The sequence below is a fragment of the Meles meles genome, chromosome 14 (genome assembly GCF_922984935.1).
Source record: "Meles meles chromosome 14, mMelMel3.1 paternal haplotype, whole genome shotgun sequence".
Taxonomy (NCBI): domain Eukaryota; kingdom Metazoa; phylum Chordata; class Mammalia; order Carnivora; family Mustelidae; genus Meles; species Meles meles.
The window spans coordinates 14,337,830-14,363,336 of NC_060079.1; the positions used below are offsets into that span (position 1 = coordinate 14,337,830).

At 39.8% G+C, this 25,507-nt stretch overlaps 1 protein-coding gene across 8 annotated transcripts in view; it reads left to right on the top strand.

The window, feature by feature from the left end:
* The window catches only part of FRY (FRY microtubule binding protein), a 444,482-nt gene extending 423,152 nt beyond the window's left edge, over positions 1-21,330 (top strand). For 6 of the 8 annotated variants that reach the window (XM_045978039.1, XM_045978033.1, XM_045978034.1 and 3 more), the window contains 4 exons: positions 7,505-7,522; positions 9,331-9,441; positions 19,045-19,247; positions 19,890-21,330. In XM_045978039.1, coding sequence (XP_045833995.1) covers positions 7,505-7,522; positions 9,331-9,441; positions 19,045-19,247; positions 19,890-20,148 — 591 coding nt within the window. In that variant the 3' untranslated portion in view covers positions 20,149-21,330. The remainder of the gene's footprint in view (positions 1-7,504; positions 7,523-9,330; positions 9,442-19,044; positions 19,248-19,889) is intronic. The other 2 variants (XM_045978035.1, XM_045978037.1) reach the window with 1 other exon arrangement.
* The last annotated feature ends 4,177 nt before the right edge of the window (positions 21,331-25,507 follow it).

Consider the following 25,507-nt stretch of genomic DNA (forward strand, 5'->3'; position numbering starts at 1 on the left):
ATTGTTTTGAGTGAGTTTGCAGTCCGCAGGGTAACTATCCTCGCTGTGGGTGAGTCCCCAGGTGAGGCCCTGGGGAAGTGTTAGTGAAGGAGTATAAGACTAAACAAACTACAAGACTGAGAAATATCTTAGATAGGGTTCTAACATGTGGGTTGCATTTCCACATCACGGCCCTTCTTGAGGACACATTTGTATCTGACATTGTGTCTTACAGAAAACTTTCATATCCCCGAAGTCATTAATCTTCCTGGGCGTGGGAGGCTGAGCAGGCAGTGGGAGCCCCATTCTAGATAAGGAAACCAAGGTTGACTGGTCCAAGGCTTCATGGTTGATAGGCGAAGGGCAAAAATCATGTCCTGGCCACAGTGTCTGGAAACAGGCAAATGTACATAACAAATGGCGTATCTATATTTCATTTTTTTTTCTATATTTCATTTTTAAAATAGGGTTTTTATGATGTCACATGAGATGTCTCCAGTAAGCATAGCTGAATGTGCAGTTCAAAATACAGCAGACTCTGGGCGCCTGGGTGGCTCGGTGGGTTGGGCCGCTGCCTTCGGCTCAGGTCATGATCTCAGGGTCCTGGGATCGAGTCCCGCATCGGGCTCTCTGCTCAGCAGCAAGCCTGCTTTCCTCTCTCTCTCTGCCTGCCTCTCTGTCTACTTGTGCTCTCTCTCTGTCAAATAAATAAATAAAATCTTTAAAAAAAAAAATACAGCAGACTCTAGCCTTTCCATCAGTCCCTACATACGCGTCTGTGATGTCCTGCCTCAAATGACTTGTGACTCTGATGGTCACTGAATAACCTGTGCCATGCGCATACCCCGGAAGTAACGTGTTAAATACATTACACATCATACACACACACACACACACACACACACACACACACACACGGGCTATGTTACAGATTTTTTGCCAGCCGGTAGCACCCACGCCTTTTGATTCCAGGCCCAATCGTCCCTCCACTATACTCTATTAAAATAAATCCAGTCCAGAGACACGTTACCAAGTTATGACTTACAATTAGCAAAAACCTAGTTCAGTTCATGATATCGTTTGTCTAGTGGACTATAAAAATAGTTGTCTAAACGTTTACCCTCAATCATCTAATTCTGTTATATTCTCTAATAATCAAATCTTAATCAGGAAAATGCAATAACACAGTGCAGATTTTTGAGAATGAGGGTTAAAACAAAATGTACTATTTATTTGTTCATTAGTTTACAGCTTTCTGGTTAAATCAAAAAACTCAGGACTTCCAGTTAAATTATCCTCTTTCCAAAACATTCTAATTTTCAACTATGTGTCTCTGCTGTGCTTATAGTTTATTTCTATGGTTTTCTTTTGTTCAGTTGCTCCCTCACCCATTTCTTCTCCACGTCCCTCAAAGAGAGATTTCTGTGGTTTTTGCTTAATCTTCTTCTTGCTGATGGTTATTTTTTCTTCATTTCCTCCTCATCACCCTCTTTCTGTGCATCTCTCTTGTAATCGTGGTTCTTCTCGTCCCTTTTCTTGTCTTTAGACTTCATTTCTTCAAGTATTTATACATGGCAATTCTGTTAGCATTATAAGAAGGGCTTGAGAATATAACATGGAAAGAAGAAACTAATCGTTTTCAAACACTGTACATATAAAATCGCATTTGACCTTCTACAACAGTCCTTGGATTGGTTTTTCCAATTTTGCAGATAGGAAAGTTGAGGCTGAGAGGCCACCTTTGCAGGCCAGATTCTTCCCACCCCCGCAGTTCGTACTTATCTAACTCAGTTTAAAGGTAAAAACATTCACATAGATAAAGTCTAGAGGAAAATTTCCAGCATCCATCTAAATGTCTATATGGTTTTGGAGACATGTATAAAACGCTTAGCAGGGAGGAGAGCGGGCTCGTTAGGAGGTAACAGAAGGCCATATTTGGAGTCTGGTGTTTCCAGCATTTTTGCAAAACCAACCCAGCTCTCTTCCCATTACTGGTATTAACTTAGTGCATTACAATTTCCCTGCATGGCTCATGGACACACTGATGACCAGAGAACCCAGGCAATGAACAAATGTCCCGAAAGAGATACTTTTGGTCCCTTGTATGTGACAGTTCTGAGGCCGAAGCTGGTCTGGAAGGCAAACTGTATACCATCTACTGGCGAGGGTGCACTCCCACTGAGGCAGGCAAGGCCGGGTGATTTGTTTAAATCCTTTGGATACTTTGTTAAATTCTCCATTTTGTTAGTAGACCCTGGAAGTAGTTTGGCCCCGGGGTGTGCAGTTCAAACCATACATTTTCTAATCCCACCCACTTTACCCGAACCACTGCTGAATGTGTGGTCTGGCTAGGCAGGCCCAGGGGAGGCTCAGAAACAAGGAAGACCGCGTTTCCATGCAGAGAACCCTCAAACAAGGCCAACAATGGACTGTGAGGGCAAATGGTGGGGAAATCTTTACACACTACTAATGCTGGGCCTCAAGGATGGATGATGGTGTCACTCCACTGAAACAACCACCTGATGTCCAGAGTTGGCAGAGATATTATTTTGCTATTTAGAGCTACCATTTGGCTTCTGTCCCCAGGCAAAGCCCAACAAATGTTTGACCTCAGAGCACAGCCTACCTTCAAGTGATTCTCTCCAACTCTTGTATTTAGTCAGGTTCCCTGTCTTCTGGAACAGTCTGAATTTGCCAATTATTCTGAGCATGGAGGCAAGTGGAATTGGATGGGAAGTGACCTTGTGATTCACAGAATCTATGTCTGAATGCAGATTATGGAGTAAATGTGCCAGTGATCACTACAGGAGTGTTTCGGTTTCAGAGAAGGGCGTACTTTAGGAAAAGGTTGGAACTTGGCTTACTAAACTTAGCAAAGTAAATTGAGCTTTTAGAGAGATCGGTCTGCCAGAGATGGAGATGGTGTATACAGAGGCTTCTGGAGTCTTCCCCACCTCAAGCCCTATGCAGCCCCAATTTGTCTTTGCCACAAGCTGTTCTCTGGTCATTCCAAACATAAGTGAGAAGTCACTATGAAATGGTTCGTAGAAGAGAATGTAACTCCTTGCTGGGCATTGAATATTTACTTTCCAATTTCTCTTGTATTCTTAACATGACGTTGCAGACATCAAAACAATACAGAAAGCTTACACTGGTAGCCTGTACACTTGTAACCCAGTTCACAGGCCTGTTTTATTAAGCTCGTAAGATGTTTTCTTAATTGGCCTGACATTTAAAATTTAAAATCATCCACACATACACATATGCACTCACAACAGAATACCATCTCTGGAAAACAAGAACCAGCAACACTGGGCCTGCCCTCTTACACGGTGGCCACAAGCTGGGGCTGAACACCAGTTGCCCCTCTAGTCCGCTGTCCACTATTCCCCGCCACATGGTGAGTTCCTCACCCTGAAGGCAAAACCCGGGTGCCAATCATCATGGTGCTTGGACTGCTGTTTTTCTTAAATAGAAAAGTGTGTCACTGTACTTAAGACCCCCAAGCGGGGAAGTGGAAAGCCAGATAGGGCTGTGTGTTTCAAGAAAAATGGGCCACCCTTCAGCACCCGTTTGGGAGAGTGTTACTCTTGCCTGTGTGAGAGACATCTCTATGTATGTAAGAAGCAGGCGTCTGTCTGCTGCCCGTGCTCACTCGGCTGTCTATTAGAGGAGAATTCTCAGTGCATGGACAAAACAAACAGTTTCTTTGAAAAAAAAAAAAAAAGTGTCTCTAATACTTAGGAAGTATTTTTGAGGGAAGGCTTATTTTAAAAGACAGGCATGATTAGTCAATGATTTAGGCTTGTGGGTGATTATTAGCCATTCTCCTAGAATATCACACAGCATACGCTGAATAGAACGTAAGACGAGGAGTGTGGTCTGCTTGGGTCTCATAAGAACAGTTTCACTGATTTGCAGACCCTGCTTTTCCTATGTTTTCTCAGCCCAAGCAAGAGGAGGGACAAATCTCTTCGTGACCTAAATCAGCACTTCTAATTAAGAATTTGGGTTTCCTGGGTGGCTCAGTTGGTTAAGCAACTTCCTTCAGCTCAGGTCATGATCCTGGAGTCCCGGAATCAAGTCCCACATCGGGCTCCCTGCTCAGCAGGGAGTCTGCTTCTCCCACTGACCTCTCTCCTCTAATGCTCTCTCTCTCTTTCAAAATAAATAAAATCTTTTTAAAGATTTTTTATTTATTTACTTGACAGAGAGAGATCACAAGCAGACAGAGAGGCAGGCAGAGAGAGAGAGAGAGAGAGAGAGAGGGAAGCGGGCTCACTGCTGAGCAGAGAGCCCGATGCGGGACTCGATCCCAGGACCCTGAGATCATGACCTGAGCCGAAGGCAGCGGCTTAACCCACTGAGCCACCCAGGCGCCCCAAAATAAATAAAATCTTTAAAAAAAAAAAGAATTTGGGTTTCCACTGACCTCTCCATTTCCTTCTCTGACCTTCTCCAATTCATCTAACGGTGACTACCACTAGGTAGTTGACGTTAGTAGAAATGTGGGTCGGGGAGAAGAACCCCCGCTCCAGGTGCTCCAGATGGCAGCAAGAGTCTTGGGCCTTCAACTAGTGAATACCGCTCACCTCCCGGGTCCTGTGGGGTCCGGCCTGCCAAAGCTGGGGTTATGTTAGTTGGCACAGTCCCAATTCAACAGGTATTTCTGAGCACTTCTGGAACATTTCACTCTTCAGACTCAAGGGCAATCATTTACATTTGGCCCAGCTACATTTCATCTTATATACAAATCGTCATTCCAATTACTAGGGTCTTTTTGGACACCAGCCCTCTCAGTTATGTACTTACTATCCCTGCATAATCTATGCACGAGAAGACGGCAACCTCTGTTCTTAACACAAACCGAACAAGACAGGTTGCAGTTTCTGCAGTTAAATCGTAACCCATGAAACATCACCCTTCAGATAGAGTCAATTACTCTTCTATAAGGAATCCTTTTCCCTGCACTGACTGAAAACAAGTGTCTGCTGATGTTAAAGTTTTCTTAAAAATAGTAAATACCTCAGGCTGTGTAATCTGTATCATAGGCTTAAAGGTATTTGTCTTTCAAAGCTTTGAAAGATATCCATGGCCGAGGTCCAAAAAACTACTCAGCACACATAATAACATAGTCACGGTGAGCCAGCCCCGAGTGATATTAGCAACGGGCAGGCCCACGTTGATTATACCCACTTAGGAGATTAGAGGCATCTATGTATTCTTGAGTAAGGAAGCTGCAACCTTAGGCTAGGTTGTCTAAATTTTATCCCATTTAATTTAAACCAGTGGATTTCAGAGATTAACTATGATGAAAATAATAGCTATTACTGTATACTGTGGCTCATCTTCTGTCAGGATGAACATTTATTTCTCAGATTTTTACCTGGCTGCTAATGGTTGTAAGCATAGAACTCACTTCAGAGCAGAATACAGAGAGACCCAGATGGCTATGCTACTGTAATGAACAAAAATTAGATTATTCTGGGCTTTCAAGCTACACTGCCTATGATCATTTTTTAACGTCTTGGTTTCTTGATCTTTTTTCTTAGTTTTGAGAAAACATACATCTAAATCCAATGAATAAATCAAGTTATATTAGGAGTACAGGAACAAGGCTTGAAGAAAATCCTTCTGGCCCAATGAAACGGTGCCATTCCCATAAAATTTTCAGAAGAATCGTAAGTCACCAAAGCATAAATACGGTCACAAAAATTTATGAAGGGATTATTCTTAAAACCTGGATACAGGAAAACATTAGCACGGGAAGGATAAAAGGTTTTAACATTTTCCATAAAATCACCCCCTAGGAAGGCATTTTTCACTATCTGTTTGGAGCTCTAAATGCAAACGAGGCCCCAGCCTGTGGCCTAGGAAAGGATTCTGAGATAATAAATAGCAAGGCAGTTTGCACCAACCTACCTAAAAAGGAGCGTTTAAGAAGGATACTGAAACTGGTCTGCGTCAAGTTGGCCATCCCCCAAGAAATACAGTTTTGTGCCTTGAGAGCTGAGTGGGAAGAATTCACGGACAATGAAATTCCTCGGCACCAAGTTGGAGTAAAAAAGTCTTTGCCTTTATTGAACAGAGGACATTCAGCTTAACTGATTTGATGACCTTCTTGGATTACAGCCTTGTTTCGGAAAACAGGAGAAAGATAGCAGTTTTTTCAGTACTTAAGGTTTAATTATAAAAATGTCTAGGCATAAAGTTTTCTTAAAAATAGCAAATACCTCAGGCTGTGTAATCTGCATCACAGGCTCCAACGTATTTATCTTTCAAAGCTTTGAAAGATATTCATGGCCAAGGTCCAAAAAACTACTCAATAAACATAATACAGTAGTCATCAGAGTGCCCAGTTCATTGGATATTAGTAACAGGTGAGGCAAGAAGAGACCCTCGGAGGGCAGGGGAAGGGGTTGGGAATGAGAGTAGTGGTGGGACTCTATGTTTAAAGATACTAATAAATAATTTGATAGTTTTATTGTGTGTGTGTAATGTACCTTATATTAAGCATAACACATTAAACTGATAATAACCCAGAGATTTTTTTAGAAAGAGCTTTAAAATAAGTGGTTTTGCTGTCAAGAATTAGAAACTTAGTTATGTCTTTAAATATTTTGAAAACCCAGAACCAGATATATTGATCCATACTTAGGAATGGCCAAATTGTTTTTTTTTTTTAATACTCTGTCAGACTCTGATCACCTTTCCAACATACTCATACTTTCCTTAAAACCAAGTCTATGGTTATGATATGACAATACCAAAAAATGGAAGCCATAATTGAACACGGCTCAATTACAAATTTATATTATTCTAAGCTACCCACCAGTTCTAGATTACTTTTAGAAACTGAGAACAAAATTACTACAAATGAAATGCAAGAAAATTACTTGTCATATCTCACACTTGTTTGGGAGTATATAGACTAGGTTTATTCCTTGGAGATGACTATATCTCACAGTCCTATAAAATATTAATGAGGAAGGCAATCTGACTCTAAGGAAAATGCCACTCAGATTATTAACTATATTCTATGTTTCTTGGGTACTCATAGTTTAGCAGATACAAAGTCAAATGGATTAAAGGCTCTGCCTTAACAGGTAGCAAAAGTGTAATTTCTTTAGGTCTACCATTCTTTCAGATTACTCAGTTGGTCTCCTCACAGTTTTACTCTGTTCACATGTTATTCACAGTTACACACTAAAACCTTCAAGCAATAAAAGTTTTGACCTTGGTGTCCAAGACCGACAAAACCTAAACCAACTAACCAGAGAACCTAAACGATTACCAATTATATTTTTCAGTGACATGTTTCCCATTCAAGCTTCTTTTTAACTGGACCGCTGTGCATGTTGAATGGGTACAAGACGTGCAACCATTTATCAAGTTTGGGCAAGCAATGCTAATACTGCTGACGGTTCTGCTCTTGGAAGAGGGCCATGCTTTCCGTTGCATGCATTACACTGACCCTGTACTTTCTTTCCTTTCCTTTGTTTCCTGTGCCATGCTTGCTGTGTAGCAAATGGAATCTCTTGCAGTAAGTTAACTTTCTTTCATACTCTTTGTCCATTTTAGGCATGGACCCATAACAAATCTTATTTTTACTGTTATTATTATAGCTCTTAGCATGTTTTCCCCTTTGTGTTTCATTTTATTTTATTTGGTAGACTGAGACATGCAGTGAATTAGTAGCATTCTGGGCTGCTTTCATCCCAAAGTAGAAACTCAAGTTGCTGTGAACTCTCATACTACCAGTGGGATATTTTGAGTAATAACCCACATTATCCAACATGTAGCAAAGGGCAGAGTTTTCATAGCTAGGTTTCACCCTAAATTTATGAAGGTAATGTTGTTTTTAAACAATACTTTTTAAATTTATCTGCAAGTCTCTAGCAGTTATCTTTTATATCAGATTTTAAAAGATTTCCATAAAGAAAGGTTTAAATGATCAAAAACCAAAATGCTTTACTAAAACAACCAAAGATCTAGTTTGGGCTAACTAATGAGTGTAGCTATTTCTTTAAACTTATATTTGGTATCAGCATTGAGAGATCAAATCAATCTAAATCTAAACCTAGAATTGTTATTTTTCCCCCCCAGGAGCCAGGGAATGGACAAGAGAAAGAAAAGTTCATTGAGCATAGCCTTAGCATGGACTTTGGTAACTTTTAACAATTAGGATCAAGATTGTATTAATATGATCAATAGGGTATTCTTCCTAAAGCCTAAGTTTAAATTCTTGTAATTTCTCTCCCTAAACTGATTTGGGGGAAAAATTTTGACGGACCTCAGAAGCTCTCAATTCTGAACTGAGTTCTTTATAGTCCATTAGCAAAAGAAAGGCCCTACTTATCCTTACTTAACAACATTTGAAAACTGAACAGTGACATGTTTCGTTGACGCCACATACTTAACCCACTTTCCCTGGTGACTGCTGAGCCATGAAATTCTATCTCGTGAAGGCTGCTCTTTTCTTTCACAGAATTCCCATCTACCACCTAGGAGCTAACTCATTCTTAGAGTGAAACAGGAAAAGTGTAGAGCACATTACAAGCAGATACAGCTCAAAGAGTAGTATGATCGTTGGTGCTGGAACTATTCAAGATTAATTTTTCCCTCAAAGTATATATAAGCCATACAATGAAAACATTTTAAATTCTAGAGGTATCCATAGGGCTCAAGGACCATTTTGTATGCTTTTTTAATGTTTTTTTCCATAGAAAGTTTTGAATGTTCCCTTAATTTCTCTTTTCTGTTAGCACTTGTAGCCCTTTTTAAACTCTGTAATTCAACAAATATTTACTGAGCACTGAGTAGAAGCATTGATCATATGACTGACTGTTGTGTTTACACAGACTTTGAGATGAGTGTCTGCACTCACGGCAGCCAGAATTGTCACACGGAGTAACGTCCCAAATTGCTGAATTTATAAATTTGACACCTAGAATGACTTAATGTTTTGCCTTTCGAGTATACTTGTAATAATTGTTTTTGTTTTTAAAAACAATTTTAGTTTATACAGATTAAAACAACTGCAATTAAAATGACCACAGCTATAATTTGGAGGTATTTAATTGGCAAACATGATGAAAATCTGGTGATTCACTGAGTCCCTTTATAGCTACGCCTCCTAATTAGTCATCTTCCAAGCTATTCTCTCTTGTACTGTGAATTTCTCGTTGATATTTATTGGCTGGATTTTGTTGTTCTGTTTCACCTGGAACAATAACAGCTAGTTATGTTTCCTCGATTAAAAAAAAATGTTTTTCTCCACCGAGATTTCACTTGTTATATAAGAATGAGCCTTAATAACTGTTTCTTCCCATGCACGCTCTCTCTCTGTAGCAATTGGAACTGTGTCAGAGATTATACAAGCTGCACTTCCAGCTGCTGCTGCTTTTTCAGTCCTACTGTAAGCTCATCGGCCAGGTGCACGAAGTCAGCTCCATGCCAGAGGTGAGCCACACACCTCCCGACCCCAAGTCCTACTGTGAAAATCATTCCTTTCCTTTTGTTCATTCCCCCCATCTCTTTTATAACTGCCCAAGTGATTTCCTTCCCACAGAACTGATTTGCTTGAACACAAGACTTAAATATGCATTGTCTCATGTCTTATTGTCGTTGCCAGGAATAGGTAAAGCAAGTGACTAGGCACAAAATTTAAGGACAGCCCTGAGAGTGAGTGCCTCCCTGACGCGATGATCCTGGCTCTGGTTCTGGACATTCTTATTTGAAAAAGTTCCTGTGTTATGGTTTTTCTTCTTTACATTGACCTTTTCATACTTGCCCTCACATTCAGATTAGAAGGATATGTCTATGTGACAGCTGATTCTCTTCAGTTGCCCTGTCCTGCTTCGCATTAGGAGGCTTTAGTATTTCTCAAAGTAAACATACTACTTCCAAGTGAACCAAAGTTTTCCTAGAAGTGAAGAACTACTACTGCAGCGTAGTAAGTGAAATAATGGCAATGTACGCTGCATATTATGGAATCACAAAGATCAAGTATCTAATTCTGCTGGAGGCCAGGAGATTGAAATAGGAAAGCTTTCTGAAGGAAATCAAACCTGAGCTGTTTCTTAAAGAACGAGCTGGAGTTAGAGGAACTGAGGGTTAAGGGAGAAATGTTCCATTAAGCAGCTGCAGCATGAGCATAATCTGGTAAGAAAGGGAAGGCAACTACAGGGACAGCTGCATGGCTCAGTCAGTTAAGCATCTGCCTTCAGCTCAGGCCACAATCCCAGGGTCCTGGGATCAACCCTGTGTCAGGATCCCTGCTCAGTGGGAAGTCTGCTTCTCTCTCTCTCTCTCAAATAAATAATCTTTTTTTAAAAGGAAGTGGAAGCAACTTTTTTTTTTAAGATTTTATTTATTTTAGAGAGTGAGCATGAGCAGTGGGAGAGGAAGGGGGGAGAAAAGCAGACTCCTTCCTGAGCACAGAGCCCCATCCCAGGACCATGAGATCGTGACCTGAACTGGAACCCAAGGTCATACACTTAACCGACTGAGCCACCCAGACATCCCAAGTACAAGCAATTCAGTGTTGCTACAATATGAAATGCAAACCAAAAAGGAGTGACAGAACCAGGCACAAGTGATAGTAAGGGTTAGATGACAGAAGATACTATGCCTTTATTTTATTTAACTAAAATAAATATTGTAGTTATTTTATGGCAGGGATGTGGAGGGTGGATTTGATGACAGGTAGGCTGGAGACAGGAGACTAGTCCCTAGGTTTTTGAAATAGCACAGACAAGGATGAGGGTTTAAACCAGGACAGAAGGGCTAGGTATGGGGAGAGGACAGAAAATGAGAGAAAGATTAAGCACAAAAAATCTATAAAACTGATTAGGGGTTGGGGTGAGGAATGAAGGAAAAGGAAAAGTTGAGGGCAAGGCTCAGGTTCTATCTCTGATGAACCAGGTGACCCGTAGTGCCACAGCTGACACAGGGATAAAGGAAGACTGAGGCCACTGTAGATTCCACATATAAGTGGAATCATATAGTATTTGTCTTTTTACATCTGACTTACTTCACTTAGCATAATACCCTCCAGGACTGTCTATGTTGTCACAAAGGCAAGATCTCATTCATTTTATGGCTGTGTAGTTATCCTGTGTGTGTGTGTGTGTGTGTGTGTGTGTGTGTGTGTGTACCACATCTTTATCCATTCATCTATCAATGGACACTTGGGTTGCTTCCATATCTTGGCTATTGTAAATAATCCTGCAGTAAACAAAGGGGTGCATTTATATCTTCAAAGTAGTGTTTTTGTTTCCTTTGGGTAAAATACCCAGTAGCTGAATTACTAGATCATAGGGTAGTTATTTTTTTTAATTTTTTGAGGAACTTCCACACTGTTTTTCACAGTAGCTGCACCAATTTACATCCTTCTGAACAGTGCATAAGGGCTTCCTTTTTCCACATCCTTGACAACACTTGGTCTTCCTTAACTTTTTGATTCTAGCCATTCTCACTGGTATGAGGTGATCTTTCATTGTGATTTTGATTTGCATTTTCCCTGATGTTGAGTTATGTTGAGCATCTTTTCATTGGAGTTTTGGCCATCTGTACGTCTTTGGAAAAATGTCTATTCAGGTCCTCTGCCCATTTTTTTCATCAGATTTTATGAGTCTTTACGTATTTTAGAGATTCCCCTTGATCAGATACATCATTTACAAATATCTTCTCCCATTTAGTAGGTTGCTTTTTCATTTTTTTATGGTGTCCTATGCTGTGCAAAAACTTTTTAGTTTTGGGGTGCCTGGGTGGCTCAGTCGGTTAAGCATCTGCCTTTGGCTCAGGTCATGATCCCGGGGCTCTGGGGTCAAGCCCCATGTCGTGCTCCCTGCTGAGCAAGGAGCCTGCTTCTCCCTCTGCCACTCACCTTGTGCATGCTCTCTCTCACCCTCACTCTCTGAAATAACATGTTAAAAAAAAAAAAAAAAAAAACTTTCTGGCTTCATGTAGTCCCATTTGTTTATTTTTGCCTTTTTTTGCTTTTATCTGAAGAGAACTGTCCAAAAAAACATCGATAAGACCAATGCCCAAGAGTCTACTGCCTATGTTTTCTTTTAGGTCTTACATGTAAATCTTTAATGCATTTCATTTTTGTACATGGCATAAGAAAGTGACCTAGTTTTTCCAACACTATTTAGTGAAAAGATTTTTTTTCTCCATTATGTATTTGTTGCTTTGTCAATTAATTGTGTATGTATGGGTTTATTTGTCGGCCTTATGTTCTGTTCCAAGCCTCTATGGGTCCTTTTGTTCTAGTGCCATACTGGTTTTGATGACCATTTTAGTTCTGCAGTATTGTTTGAACTCTGGGATTAGGATATCTCCAGCTCTGTCGTTCTCTCTCAAAATTGCTTTGGCTATTGGGGCTCTTCTGTGGTTCCACACAAATGTTGGGATTATTCCAGTTCTGTGAAAAATGCCAGGGGTATTGTGACAGGAATCATACTGAAGCTACAGATCGCTTTGGGTAGCACTGACATTTTTTAATTTTTATTTTTTAAGCATAACAGCATTCATTGTTTTTGCACAACACCCAGTGCTCCATGCAAAACGTGCCCTCCCTATTACCCACCACCTGTTCCCCCAACCTCCCACCCCTGACCCTTCAAAACCCTCAGGTTGTTTTTCAGAGTCCATAGTCTCTTATGGTTCGCCTCCCCTTCCAATTTTTTTTTATAAACATATAATATATTTTTAAATAGTAATTCTTCCAGTTCATGAGTGTGGTAGATCTTTCCATTTTTTTGTGTCCTCTTCAGTTTCTTTCATCAACGTCTTATAGTTATCAGAGTATAGATCTTTTACCTCCTCACCTTTATTCCTAGGTATTCTATTCTTTTTGGTGGAATTGTAAACAGGACATATTCTTAATGTCTCTATGACAGTTTGCTATTGTACAGTGTACAAAAATGTATAGGTTTCTGTATATTAAGTTTGTATCCTGCAACTTTACTGAATTTCATTTATTAGTTCTAATAGTTTTTTGGTGGAATCTTTGGAGTTTTCTATGTATAGTATCATGTCATCTGCAAATAGTGAGTTTATTGTCTTCCTTACCAATATGGATGCTTTTTCTTTGTCTTGTCTGACTGCTGTGCTAGGCCTTCTAGTTCTACGTTGAATAAAAGTGGCAAGAATGGCCATCCTTGGCTTGTTCTGATCTTAGAGAAAACGCTTTCAGCTTTTCCTTGTTGAGTATGATATTAGCTACAGGGATGTCATATGTGACTTCATTATGTTAATGTTTGTTTCCTCTATACCTAATTTGTTGACTTTTTAAATGAATGAATGCTGAATTTTGTCAAATGTTTTTTAATCTATTGAGATTTCTTTCATGTTAGTATGGCTTATCACATTGATTTGTAGATATTGAACCATCCCTGCCTCCCTGAAATAAATCTCCTTGGTCATGATAAATGATCCTTTTAATATATTGTTGAACTCTGTTTGCAAATGTTTTGTTGACAGTTTTTACATTTATATTAATCAGGAATATTGGCCTTTAATCTTTTTTCTGTACTGTGCTTGTCTGATTTTGATATCTGGATTATACTGGCTTTATACAACAAATTTGGAAGCATTCCTTCCTCTACAATTTTTGGAATACTTTGAGAAGGATAGGTATTAAATATTTTTCACATGTTTGGAACGGAGTCACTAATGAAGCCATTTGGTTCTGGATTTTTTGTTGGAAATTTTCATTTTATAATTTTTATAATTTAATAATCATTAGTTTTTGATGTAGTGTTCCATGATTCATTGTTTGTGTATAAGACCCAGTGCTCCATGCAATCCTTGCCCTCATTTATACCCATCACCAGGCTCACCCATCCCCCACCCTCTCCCCTCTAAAAACCTCAGTTTGATGTTGGGAATTTTTGGATTATTCAATTTCATTACTAGTAATCTGTCTGTTCAGATTTTCTATTTCTGATCGTCTTGAAGACTGTTTCTAAGAATTTATCCATTTCTTTTATGTTGTATTTGTATACAACATATAAATTGTATAATTTTCATAGTAGTCTATTAGAGTCCTTTGTATTTCTGTGCTGTCAGTTGTAACATCTCTTTCACTTCTGATTTTATTCATTCAATGAATGTCCTCCCTTTTTTTCAGGATGAGTCTGGCTAAAGGTTAATCAGTTCTTTTTTTATTGTGTATTTTATGTACTTTTTTTGTTTCAAGTTTTTAAAATTCTAGTTAATATAAAGTGTAATATTGGTTTCAGGAGTAGAATTTAATGATTCACTACTTACATACAACACCCAGTGCTCACCACAAGTGCCCACCTTAATGCCCATCACCCATTTAGCCCGTTCCTCACTAATCTCCTTTCCATCAACCCTCAGTTTGTTCTCTGTAGTTTGTCTCCTTATTTTTTCTTTCTCCCTTCCCCTGTTTTGTTTCTTAAATTCCACATGAATGAAATCATACAGTATTTGTCTTTCTCTGACTGAATATTCTTAACATAATGCATGTGAAAAGATGCTCAACATCACTTATCATCAGGGAAATACAAATGAAAACCATGATGAGAGGGGCACCTGGGTGGTTCAGTCAGCTGAGCATCTGACTCTTGGTTTTGGCTCAGGTCATGATCTCAGGGTCATGAGATCAAGCCCGGTATCAGGCTCCACATTCTCCATTTCAAGTTTATTTTTGTGTACGCTGTAAGAGAATGGTCGAGTTTCATTCTTCTACATATAGCTGTCCAGTTTTCCCAGCACCATTTATTGAAGACTGTCTTTTTTCCACTGTATATTTTTTCCTGTTTTGTCAAAGATTATTTGACCATAGCGTTGAGGGTCCATATCTGGGCTCTCTACTCTGTTCCACTGGTCTATGTGTCTGTTTTTGTGCCAGTACCATGCTGTCTTGGTGATCACAGCTTTGTAGTAAAGCTTGAAATCGGGTAATGTGATGCCACCAGTTTTGTTTTGTTTTGTTTTGTTTTTTCCAACATTTCCTTAGCAATTTGGGGTCTCTTCTGATTCCATACAAATTTTAGGATTATTTGCTCCAGATCTTTGAAAAATACCAGTGGAATTTTGATCGGAATGGCATTAAAAGTATAGATTGCTCTAGGCAGAATAGACATTTTAACAATGTTTATTTTTCCGATCCAAGAGCATGGAATGGTCTTCCATCTTTTTGTGTCTTCTTCAATTTCTTTCATGAGTGGTCTGTAGCTCCTCAAGTACAGATCCTTTACCTTTTTGGTTAGGTTTATTCCCAGGTATCTTATGGTTCTTGGTGCTATAGTAAATGGAATCGATTCTCTAATTTCCCTTTCTGTATTTTCATTGTTAGTGTATAAGAAAGCCACTGATTTCTGTACACTGACTTTGTATCCTGCCACGTTACTGAATTGCTGTATGAGTTTGAGTAGTTTGGGGGTGGAGTCTTTTGGATTTTCCATATAAACTATCATGTCATCTGCGAAGTGAGAGAGTTTGACTTCTTCATTGCCAATTTGTCTATCCCAGTTTTTTTTTTTTCCATTTCCGTTTACACACAATATTTTTTCCTTTCCTTCACTTTCAGTTTGTATGTGTCTTTAGGTCTGAACCAGGTCTCCTGTAGGCAGCATACAGGTGGGTCTTGTTTTTTTTATCCTTTCATTCATCCTATATTTTGATTGGAGCATTTAGTCCATTTACATTCAAAGCAATTAATAATAGGTATGTACTGATAGAAGTTTGTTGTTTTCTGGTTATTTCTGTAGTTCTTCTCTCTTTTTCTTTTATAACTCTACCTTCTTCAGTGTTAGTCTTGGCTTTCTATTTTTGTGTCTTTAATATGTTTGTGGTTACTATGAGGTTCATATATAACATCCTATGTATATGTATATAGCAAGATGTTTTAAGTTGGTCACTTCACATTCTAAAAGCAGTACATTTTAAATTCTACCCCATTTTACGTATATGACATATTTTAGATCTCTTTATTTTGTGTATCACCTAATTTGTGTACAGATGATCTATTTTACTATTTTTTTAGTCATCATTCTAGTTTTCTAAGTGATTGATCTACTAATATCTTTAGTATATGTTTACCAGTAGATTTTTTCCTTTCATAATTTCTCCTAGTAATGGACACTTCCTTGTTTAAAGAAGTATCTTTAACATTTCTTGTAAGACTGCTTTAGTGGTGATAAACTAATTTTTGTTTTTCTGGGAAACGCTCTCCTTCAATTCTGAATGATAAGCCTACTAAGTAGGGTATTTGTGGTTGTTGACTTTTTCCCTTTCAACACTTTGCGGGCCAAAAGGGAGTGGCATGATATACTCAAATCAGCTTATAGCCTTATGGGGCTTCCCTCTTATGTAACTAATTGCCTTCCTATTGGTGCATTTGACATTTTAAGTATCATGTGACCTCCTTTGGGTTCATCTTGTTAGAGGCTCTCTGTACTACCTGGATGTCTCATTCTCCAGGTTAGGGAAATTGTCTGCTATTACATCTTTAAATAAGTTATCTGCCCCTTTCTCTCTCTGTCCTCCTTCTGACCCCTATAGATGTTAGTAAAACTGATGTTGTCTAAAGGTCTCAAACTTAACCTCATTTTTTAAAATTCAATTTTCTTTTTTGCTGTTCAGCATGGGTGTTCTCTATTACTCGGTCTTTCAGATCACTGAGCTATTCTTCTCCATCTCTAATTACCTTGAATTCCCCCGTTGTATTTGTCTTTTCACTTACTGTATTCTCAGACTCTTATTGACTCTTGTTTATATTTTCTCTTTGTTGAAATTCTCATGAGTTCATCTACTCAGTTCTAGTGAATATCTTTATGACCTTCACTTTCAACTCTTATCTGTTTTGTTTAGTACTTTTTCTGAGGCTTTATCTTTTACTTTCATTTGTAACATATTCCCCTCTTCCCTCATTTTGTCTACCTCTGTTTCAGTGTATCATGTCTTGAAAGTAGTGGCCTATGTAAAAGGTGTCCTGTGGAGCCCTGTAGTGCATTCCCTAGAACCAGGCATTCCAGGGGTGTCCCCTGTGTGGGGTATATGTGCCTTCCTTCTGTGACTGGGCCACGACAGCTTTAGGCACATTAGTGAGCAGGGCTGACCCCAGCTAGGCTGGCTGCGGCTGCTGCAGGCCTGCTGGTGGATGGGGTTAGCCCCTGGTACATTCTGGGCAAAAGGCCTGCCCATCCTAGCTGGGGCAGCCTGCCCCATGTGGCAGGAGGGTCATCTGCCAGGACAGGGCAAGCAGGGCTAGCAAAGTAGATGGAGATTGTCAGAACTGGCTCCCACCAGCGTCAGGCCAGCCAGACTTAAGGAGAGGAAGAAAACAGTTGGCTGCCAACACTCCGATTCCAACAGAAAGCTACAGATCCCTGCCTATCTGAAACTTGCCTTAAAATTTAGTCCATAAATCATATATAACCAAGGTGCGTTTCATACTACTGCCTTTGTAATGAATCCTAGAGTGATTGATAGAGTCTGCTGGCCCTTTAAAAGCAGAGTCTCAGTTTACTATAGTCCTCCCACTCTTCTGGAGTCTCGCTGATTTTCAAAACCAGGTGTTACAGGAGCTCATCTTCCCCATGCTGATCCCCAAGACAGGGGATTAATCCCCTCACTGCTCAGGAAAGACCTCTGCACCTGTGATATCACTCTTCCTTATGGATCACCAAACCCAGGGTTTGGCTCTCTGCCCCTCCTACCCTTATCAATGTGGCTTTTCTTTGTATCTTTAGCTGTAGAAGATCTGTTCTGCTAGTCTTAGGGTGGTCTTCAGAGGGAGTTGCATTATATGTGTAGCCTCTGTATACATGAAAGGAGGTGAGATCAGGATCCTCCTTATCTGCCATCTTCCCAAGCTGCTCCTCTAATACCTTCCTTAAAAGGATTACCTCAGGGGCACCTGGGTGGCTCAGTGGGTTAAAGCCTCTGCTTTCGGCTCAGGTCATGGTCCCAGGGTCCTGGGATCGAGCCCCACATCGGGCTCTCTGCTCAGCCGGAGACCCGCTTCTCTTCCTCTCTCTCTCTGCCTGCCTCTCTGCCTACTTGTGATCTCTGTCTGTCAAATAAATAAAATCTTAAAAAAAAAAAAAAAAGGATTACCTCAGTACATTTTAAATCTAGCATTGGAGTAGGTAGTTGTATGTAACAGTCATCTGTGTGAAGACAAATCATTCTGGAGGGCTTTGGTTCTATACATGGTCCTGTGAACTAGCTGGGAATGAGTAAAGATGAAGACGTTGGGTAAATCAACTTTCCAAAGAAAACAGACATCACCCATTTACCTTACAAAGGGAAACAAATCTTTAAAGGCACATCAACTTTTTTAAAATGCTCTTGGGATCAAATTGCAGAACAGTTGATTTCCATGGTATTTGGGGGGGCACTAAAAAGTGACATAGGTTCTTTTTTATGATTTATCTTTTGGTACCGGTAATTTTGAGGTAAAATACCTCTTACCTCTGTAACATGAATACTAACATTACCTTGAGATTTTTTCCTCTTCCTTAAATTATATCGTTCATCTTTCCTTTGGCATACAAATGAGAGAAAGTTATTTTTCAAACAAGATCCATGTTCATGATTAAGTTTAGTAAGCATTTATGTGCCAAACTGTACTAAGCATTTTACATACATCATCTCATCTTTAAAGTTACCTGTTAGGTGGGTAATGTCTCCAGTCTCACAGATCAGAAAACTGAAGCACATAGAAGTCTATTTATTTGAGTATGGTCCCATAATACAGTGTAGAATTGGCATTTGAACCCAGATCTGCCCAAGCCTGTTGTCTTACGCATTTTAACTCTGGATATGCCCTTCTATTTAGAAAACATTTTAAAGGAACTATTAACCTCTCATCTAAGGAGAGTATCCCAGTGCTTGATACAGAAAGTTATTCAATGAATATAACCCCTTACACATACCAGGTAGTAGTTCTATTTGTTCAATTTTAGTTTACCAATATATTTAGCTTATACTTAGCCAGAAACAGAGAAATGAAAATTTTCTCTCTTGGGGATGCAAAATCTAGCCTGCAACTAAACATAATAAAAATAATTTTTTTAACAGCTGCTAAATATGTCCAGGGAACTGAGTGACTTAAAGAAAAACCTGAAGGAGGCCACTGCAGCCATTGCAGCTGACCCTCTCTATATAGAAGGTGCATGGTCTGAGCCAACCTTCACATCCACTGAAGCAGCCATCCAGTCCATGCTGGAGTGTCTGAAGAACAATGAACTTGGCAAGGCTTTACGGCAAATCAGGGAATGCAGGTAACTCTACTATTTCTTTTAGAAACAGTGAAAGGAAATGCATGCCTAATAGTTACTTTGTCATGGTTGGGGACTGAATCACTACAGATGGGACATCTAGATATTTTATACATATCCTTCTCAGATCTTTCTCATTACCATGCCAGCTTTATGATTTCAGAACTTACATGTTTAACCCACTGAGCCACCCAGGTGCCCCCAGAACTTACATGTTTAAAGTCTAGGTCTTACTTCTGGTCTTTTATCATTCCTGTAATGTTGAAACAGTTCAATTTATGTTGGGGTATACTTTGAAAATTATTATTTAAATATGTCCTTTTCCCCTTGCATTTTGATAGTATAGTCACAGTCGCTGGGACCAGAATCCTATAGCAAAGAAATGTTTTATGATTATCAAATTCCGTTCTGATATTTAGAAGCTTTGGATATTTTCATCAGAACCAGTAACATTCCATAATCAGTTATGGTGATGTTTGCAAAACTCTGAATATACTAAAAGCCGCTGTGTTGTATGCTTCAGATGGTTGAATTGTATAGTAGTATGTGAGTTATACCTCAAAATACTCTTATACTACAGAGGCTCATAACCTCTCAACTTTGTAACCAATAATGCCTCTAATCTATGCTGTTTTTTGACTACAGAAGTCTGTGGCCCAATGACATCTTTGGAAGCAGTTCTGATGATGAGGTCCAGACACTACTGAATATTTATTTCCGCCATCAAACTCTGGGACAAACGGGTACTTACGCATTGGTGGGATCGAACCAGAGCCTGACTGAAATCTGCACCAAGCTGATGGAGCTGAACATGGAGATCCGGGACATGATTCGCAGGGCCCAGAGTTACCGAGTCCTCACTACTTTTCTTCCAGACTCCAGTGTTTCTGGCACTAGTCTCTGACAGGAGCTTCCCATCCCCCATGGGTTCCAAGCTGGGGGTGCTGTCATGCTGGGGTGATGTCATTCAGTGTCTTTTCAGCCTTCAGAAGGCTTGGTCAGACTGTTCTCCCTCTTGTTACCTGTAGGACTTTTTCTAAACAGGATGATAGAACTTCCAACGTGTAGCAATACTATCAGAACCAAGGTAGCATAGAAAATTTGGGGACAGACTCCATCCGTTATGCTGTGTGGCACAAAGGTGTTATGTTACTGAGCAGATGCAACTCACTACTGAAGAAAGTGACTTCCATTGCATACCAAAGCCGACTACACTGAACAATACCTTTCCTTTCTAGAAACAATTTAGATTGGCAAAAGTGCAATGTTTTCTTCACTAAAATATTTTATATTCTAAAACTTGTACATTCTTTTATTTTTCCTTTTCTTTTGTTTTCTTTTTTTCTTTTTTTGGTGGGCCGAGGAAGGGGCAGGCAGAATGAAGCTGGCCACTGAAAACTGTAAGACGGTCAAAAGCTGACAGCCTGTTTATGTGAAAAGGGAATTGTAAATGGACAATTTAATATACACTGTAATTTGAATATGATTACTGTATCTAAAAGGAGCTGCTATGAAGTACCTTTCTATTGTTGCTAGGCTACTGTTTCTGAAAGCCCTGAATCTCTTTGCAGGAGTCTGTGATTAGGACCCTAGCACCAAATATGGTCCAGATAGACCTTTTTGTAAGGGTCTCGGCTGCTTTTTACTAGAAAGTTGCTTATATGAGCATATTTATACTACAAAAGGATGAGTGTTAATTTTAACTAACTTTGCCATTTTGTAGAAAAAAAAGTTAAAGAAATTCACATTATAAATTCCAAGTCTTTTCACCTGTCACGCATGCATATTTTAATACCCATTTGGATAGCCAGAAGTAGAATCATAAAGATAAACTATGAGTTGTCACTTTGTTACTTTAAAAATGTCATATTTTATTTGTAACATATATGTAAAGGGCCATTCTTAAGTTTTCTCCTTCAGATTAATGCTGTCAAGTGTTAGCTGTGTGCATGTAAGCCAGTTGCACATCAGAAACATATTCAAAGTTGATCTGTGTAACTTATTCACTCTGTAAATACATTCAAAGTTTTTGTGATGTAATCTTGGTTGATAATCTATTCAGAACTTCCTTTAGACTAAAAAAAAAAAAAAAAATACGTATCGACCATGGATTTTATTTCTGGTTTAGAGATTGTTGCCTTCTACACACATTTACAGGTTTGCATGTGGGTTGCCACAGTGATAACCCCAAGGAGCATCACTCATATACATTCCACGATTGGCTGTCACTGGGGCTGAGTGGCAAGCACAGGGACCCTGTGAGGCAGGAACTGTTACCTCTTTGGAGGTGGACACTAAGTTAAGACTGTGACCTTCAACTAGCTCTCTCTAATCAATCAAAGAGAGAAATCTAAAGAGTGAGCTCTACTTGTCAACACCTATCATCAGATTGTTATCCTTTAAATTTTGAAATAGACCCTATAGGGAAAAGTAGTTTTAATTCTGTCACCATTGCTCATCTAGCTCCACCCCACATGAAAAACAGGGACACAAACACACATGACAATCTGTTACTGTCTTCCTACTCTTATTACCGAGACTAACAAATATAACTTGCTTCTCTAACATACCAAAGCTAAATATTAAGTAGTAATTTTCTAGAAATAGCCTGTAATGGGGAGTATGAGCCAGGAATTTTTAAGTTCCCAAAGGTACAGCTATTAACCAATTGTAATAAGTTTCTTGAGATGGGATTCAAGATGGTGTCATAGGAAGATCCTGAACTCAGCTCATCCAATGTACACAAAAATCTATAATTACATTCAGAATAAATCCCACAGAAGGGGACCTAGAAACTGGATTAACAGAGCCTTCGCACAAAAGACAAGGTACTGAGACAGGTAGAAGTGGCAGAGTATGGTCTCGCTAAAGAACACACACTACCAGCATAGTGTTCCATGGTTAGGGGAGTTCTCAAAGTTATTAACTTTCCCCTTAAAATCAAGATACTTGAGATCTTTATTAGGAACCCTAACCCCTACATCCTGCACAGGAGGGAAGAGTTCCCAGAACACATGACTATGAAAACCAAAAGGGAGTATGTCCAAGAAAATTAGAACTGCAGGGAAAGGGCAACCCATTCTTAAAAAGGCTCATGTACAGACTCATCCAACCCAGAAACCAGTGTACAAATACCAGATTGAAAGTGCACACACCATAGGTGAACGAGACCCACTTAAAAATTTGGAAGTGCCTACCAGAGAGGAGACAACTGGGACTCTCCATGGAGATAGACACTGGCAGCAGCCACCTTCGTTCACTCATTCTACCAAGCTTAACCCAGCACTGGCAAGTTCTATTTTGGAATCCTTCCCCTAGACTCCTAATGCCAGGGAACATGCCCCACTGAGAGCCCTGTACAACCTTGCATCTCAGCAGGTCCTCACAGCCAGCCAGGCTAGGCACCAGCCTGATCCCATTAGCACACCTACATCAGTTGCTGCCAGAGGCACAGCCAGCTCAGACAGGCACCACTCCTACACGGCAATATACCCGCAGCAGTCTGGCACCACTGCAGTAGGGCAAGGCATGCATTCCGCAGAGTGAACAGCCCTGGAGCACATGGGTCTAGTGGATAGGTGATTGCACTATATAGAAGAATTGGACAAAATAAAGAGACATAGCAACATGTTACAAATGAAAGGGGGGAAAAAAACGACATTCAAAAAAAGAATGAAATAGGGATAAACAATCTACCTGATAGAGTTCAAAGTAACGGTAAATAAAGATGCTTACTGAATTTAAAAGAAGAATGGATAAACAGAACTTCAACAAAGAGAAAATACAGAAAGGTATTAATCAGATCTGAGGACTACAATAACAAATGAAAAATACACTAAGGGGATAAACAGCAAATTAGATGATAGAGAAGAATGGATTAGAAATCTAGAAGACCTGGTACTAGAAATCACCCAAACTGAACAGCAAAAGAAAGATTTTTTTGGAAATAGGGATAGTTTTAATATACCTCTGGGATAATATCAAGCATACTAATTAAGTCATATTATAAAGGTCCCATGAGAAGAGAAAAAGGAGCAGAAAACTTGTTTTATAAAATAAAACTTTTTATAAGAAGATATAACAGCTGAAAAACATCCTAAAACAGAAAACAGACATCCAGTCCCAAGAAGCACAGAGTGTCCCAAACAAGGTAAGTCCAAAGAGATCCACAAGAAGGCACATTATAATAAAATTAAACATAAAAAGAAAATTTTAAAAGAAGGAAAAAAATAGTTATATTTAAGGGAACCACCATAAGACTATCAGCCTATTTCTCAGCAGAAATTTTGCAGGCCATAAGTGGTAGGCATGAGATATTCAAAGTGCTAAGAGGAAAAACAAGCTTAAAAAAAAAAAAGATACTCTACCCAACAAGGTTATAATTCAGAACTGAGGAGGAGATCAAGAGTTGGCCAAACAGAGGGACCACACAAAGAATAGCAGAAGAGACAGATACATGGTACCGATGGAAATCCCACACTTGATACGAGATGCAGCACAAAGAGATAGCATTAAAGGGACCATGCTCAATTCCCCCAACCTGAGATACAACAAAACAAAACAGTTTAAAGGGTAACTAGACTTTAAGTGAAGAAAACTCATAACTCCTAGAGCTTCTGCCCAGCAATGGACTGTTACAACTCTCTCTGTGGCCATGGGTACTGGCGAGCACCACTGTTTATGCTCCCCCTCCACCTGACAGCAAGAGCAGAAACAGGGCCCAAATGCTTTAGCCAGTTGGCCACCTCCAGAAGCCCCAGACTCCTAGCCCATAGCAGTTCCAGCCATCATCTCAAGGCGGCCACAGAACACACTCCAGTTTTGACCATCCCACCACAGCTGTCTTTGGGTGGCACACACCCTTAACACCCCTGACCTTTGCCGACTACAGCCAGCCATCCCACCAAGGTAGCCTGGGCATGGAGCAACTCAGGACATGCTGGCTTCTGCTCCACCCATCCCACCAGGATGCCCCTGCATGTAAAGCCTCAGCCCCTACCCACCCAAGCTCTAGCCATCCTACCAGAGAATCTCAAGTGCAAAGTGCCCCAAAACACTGGCCTTCACCTGATGAAGCTCCAGCCAGCTGGCCAAAGCTGCCAGATACATGCCATCAACACAGGGGATGTTCCTACACAAGGCTACTCCTTTAATATTGAGAGCAGTAGCCGTTTTCCTAATTCAAAGAAACAAAATGAGAAGAAGAATATGCTCCAAAAGAAAGAACAATACAAAACCTCAGAAAAAGAACCAAACAAAATAGAGATAAGCTACCTGATAAAGAATTCAAAGTCTGTTCATATAGATGTTCACCAAACCTAGAGAAGAGTGGATAAACTCAGTGAGAACTTCAACAAAGAGATAGAAAATATAAATAAGAGTTGAAGAACAAAATGACTAAAATGAAAAACAGACTGGAGAGAATCAATAGCAGATTAAAAGATACAGAAGAACAGAGCAGTGATCTGGAAGACAGAATACTGGAATGCAACCAAGCTGGAAAAAAAAATTTTTTTAAACAAGAAGATAAGGAAGTTGGGAAGATAGCAGAGTAGGAGAATCCTGAGACACACCAAGGCAACAACTACATCTATGCAACTAATTCAGATAGTGACCTGAAGACTGACAGACCAGACCTTCCACAGTTAAGTCAGAGAGAAGACTGCATCGAAAAGGATAGGAGAGGCAGACACTTGGTTAAGAACCAAACTGCCAGAGTTGATTAACTATAAATGCGAGAGACATCATAATCACTGAGAAGCAAGGGGACCAGGCCCCATACTGGTCACTCCCATCCCGGGATCTACACTAGAAAGATAAGTCCCCCGTGCCTCGATTTGAAAGTCAGGAGGGTTTAACTCCAGGAGCTTTAAAAGTCAGTGGGGCTTAACTCCAAAAGAGCCCGAGAGTGATAAGAGGCTGAGTCTCTGCCCTAAAAAAGTCATCACATTAAATAATTTGTCCTGAGACACAGCACAGAAGCAGCAATTTGAAAAACACCTAGGGTATACATGAAGGATATTTACTGACTAATTTTAGAAAGGGTGCCCAAAAACAGGGATCTGCAGAAAACATCTCTGGGAACAAAAATGCTGATGGGCACCATTTTTCTTGCCCTACCCCAGACTAAAGAGCTAAACACTTATGGGAGCCAGTTCTAATCAACTTTCTCTACCTTGCCGACACCACATGCCCTGCACCAGCATACCACTGTAAACCTGATCCACCCAGCCCACTGGGCTTGGAAGTTGTCCCAACAAAGT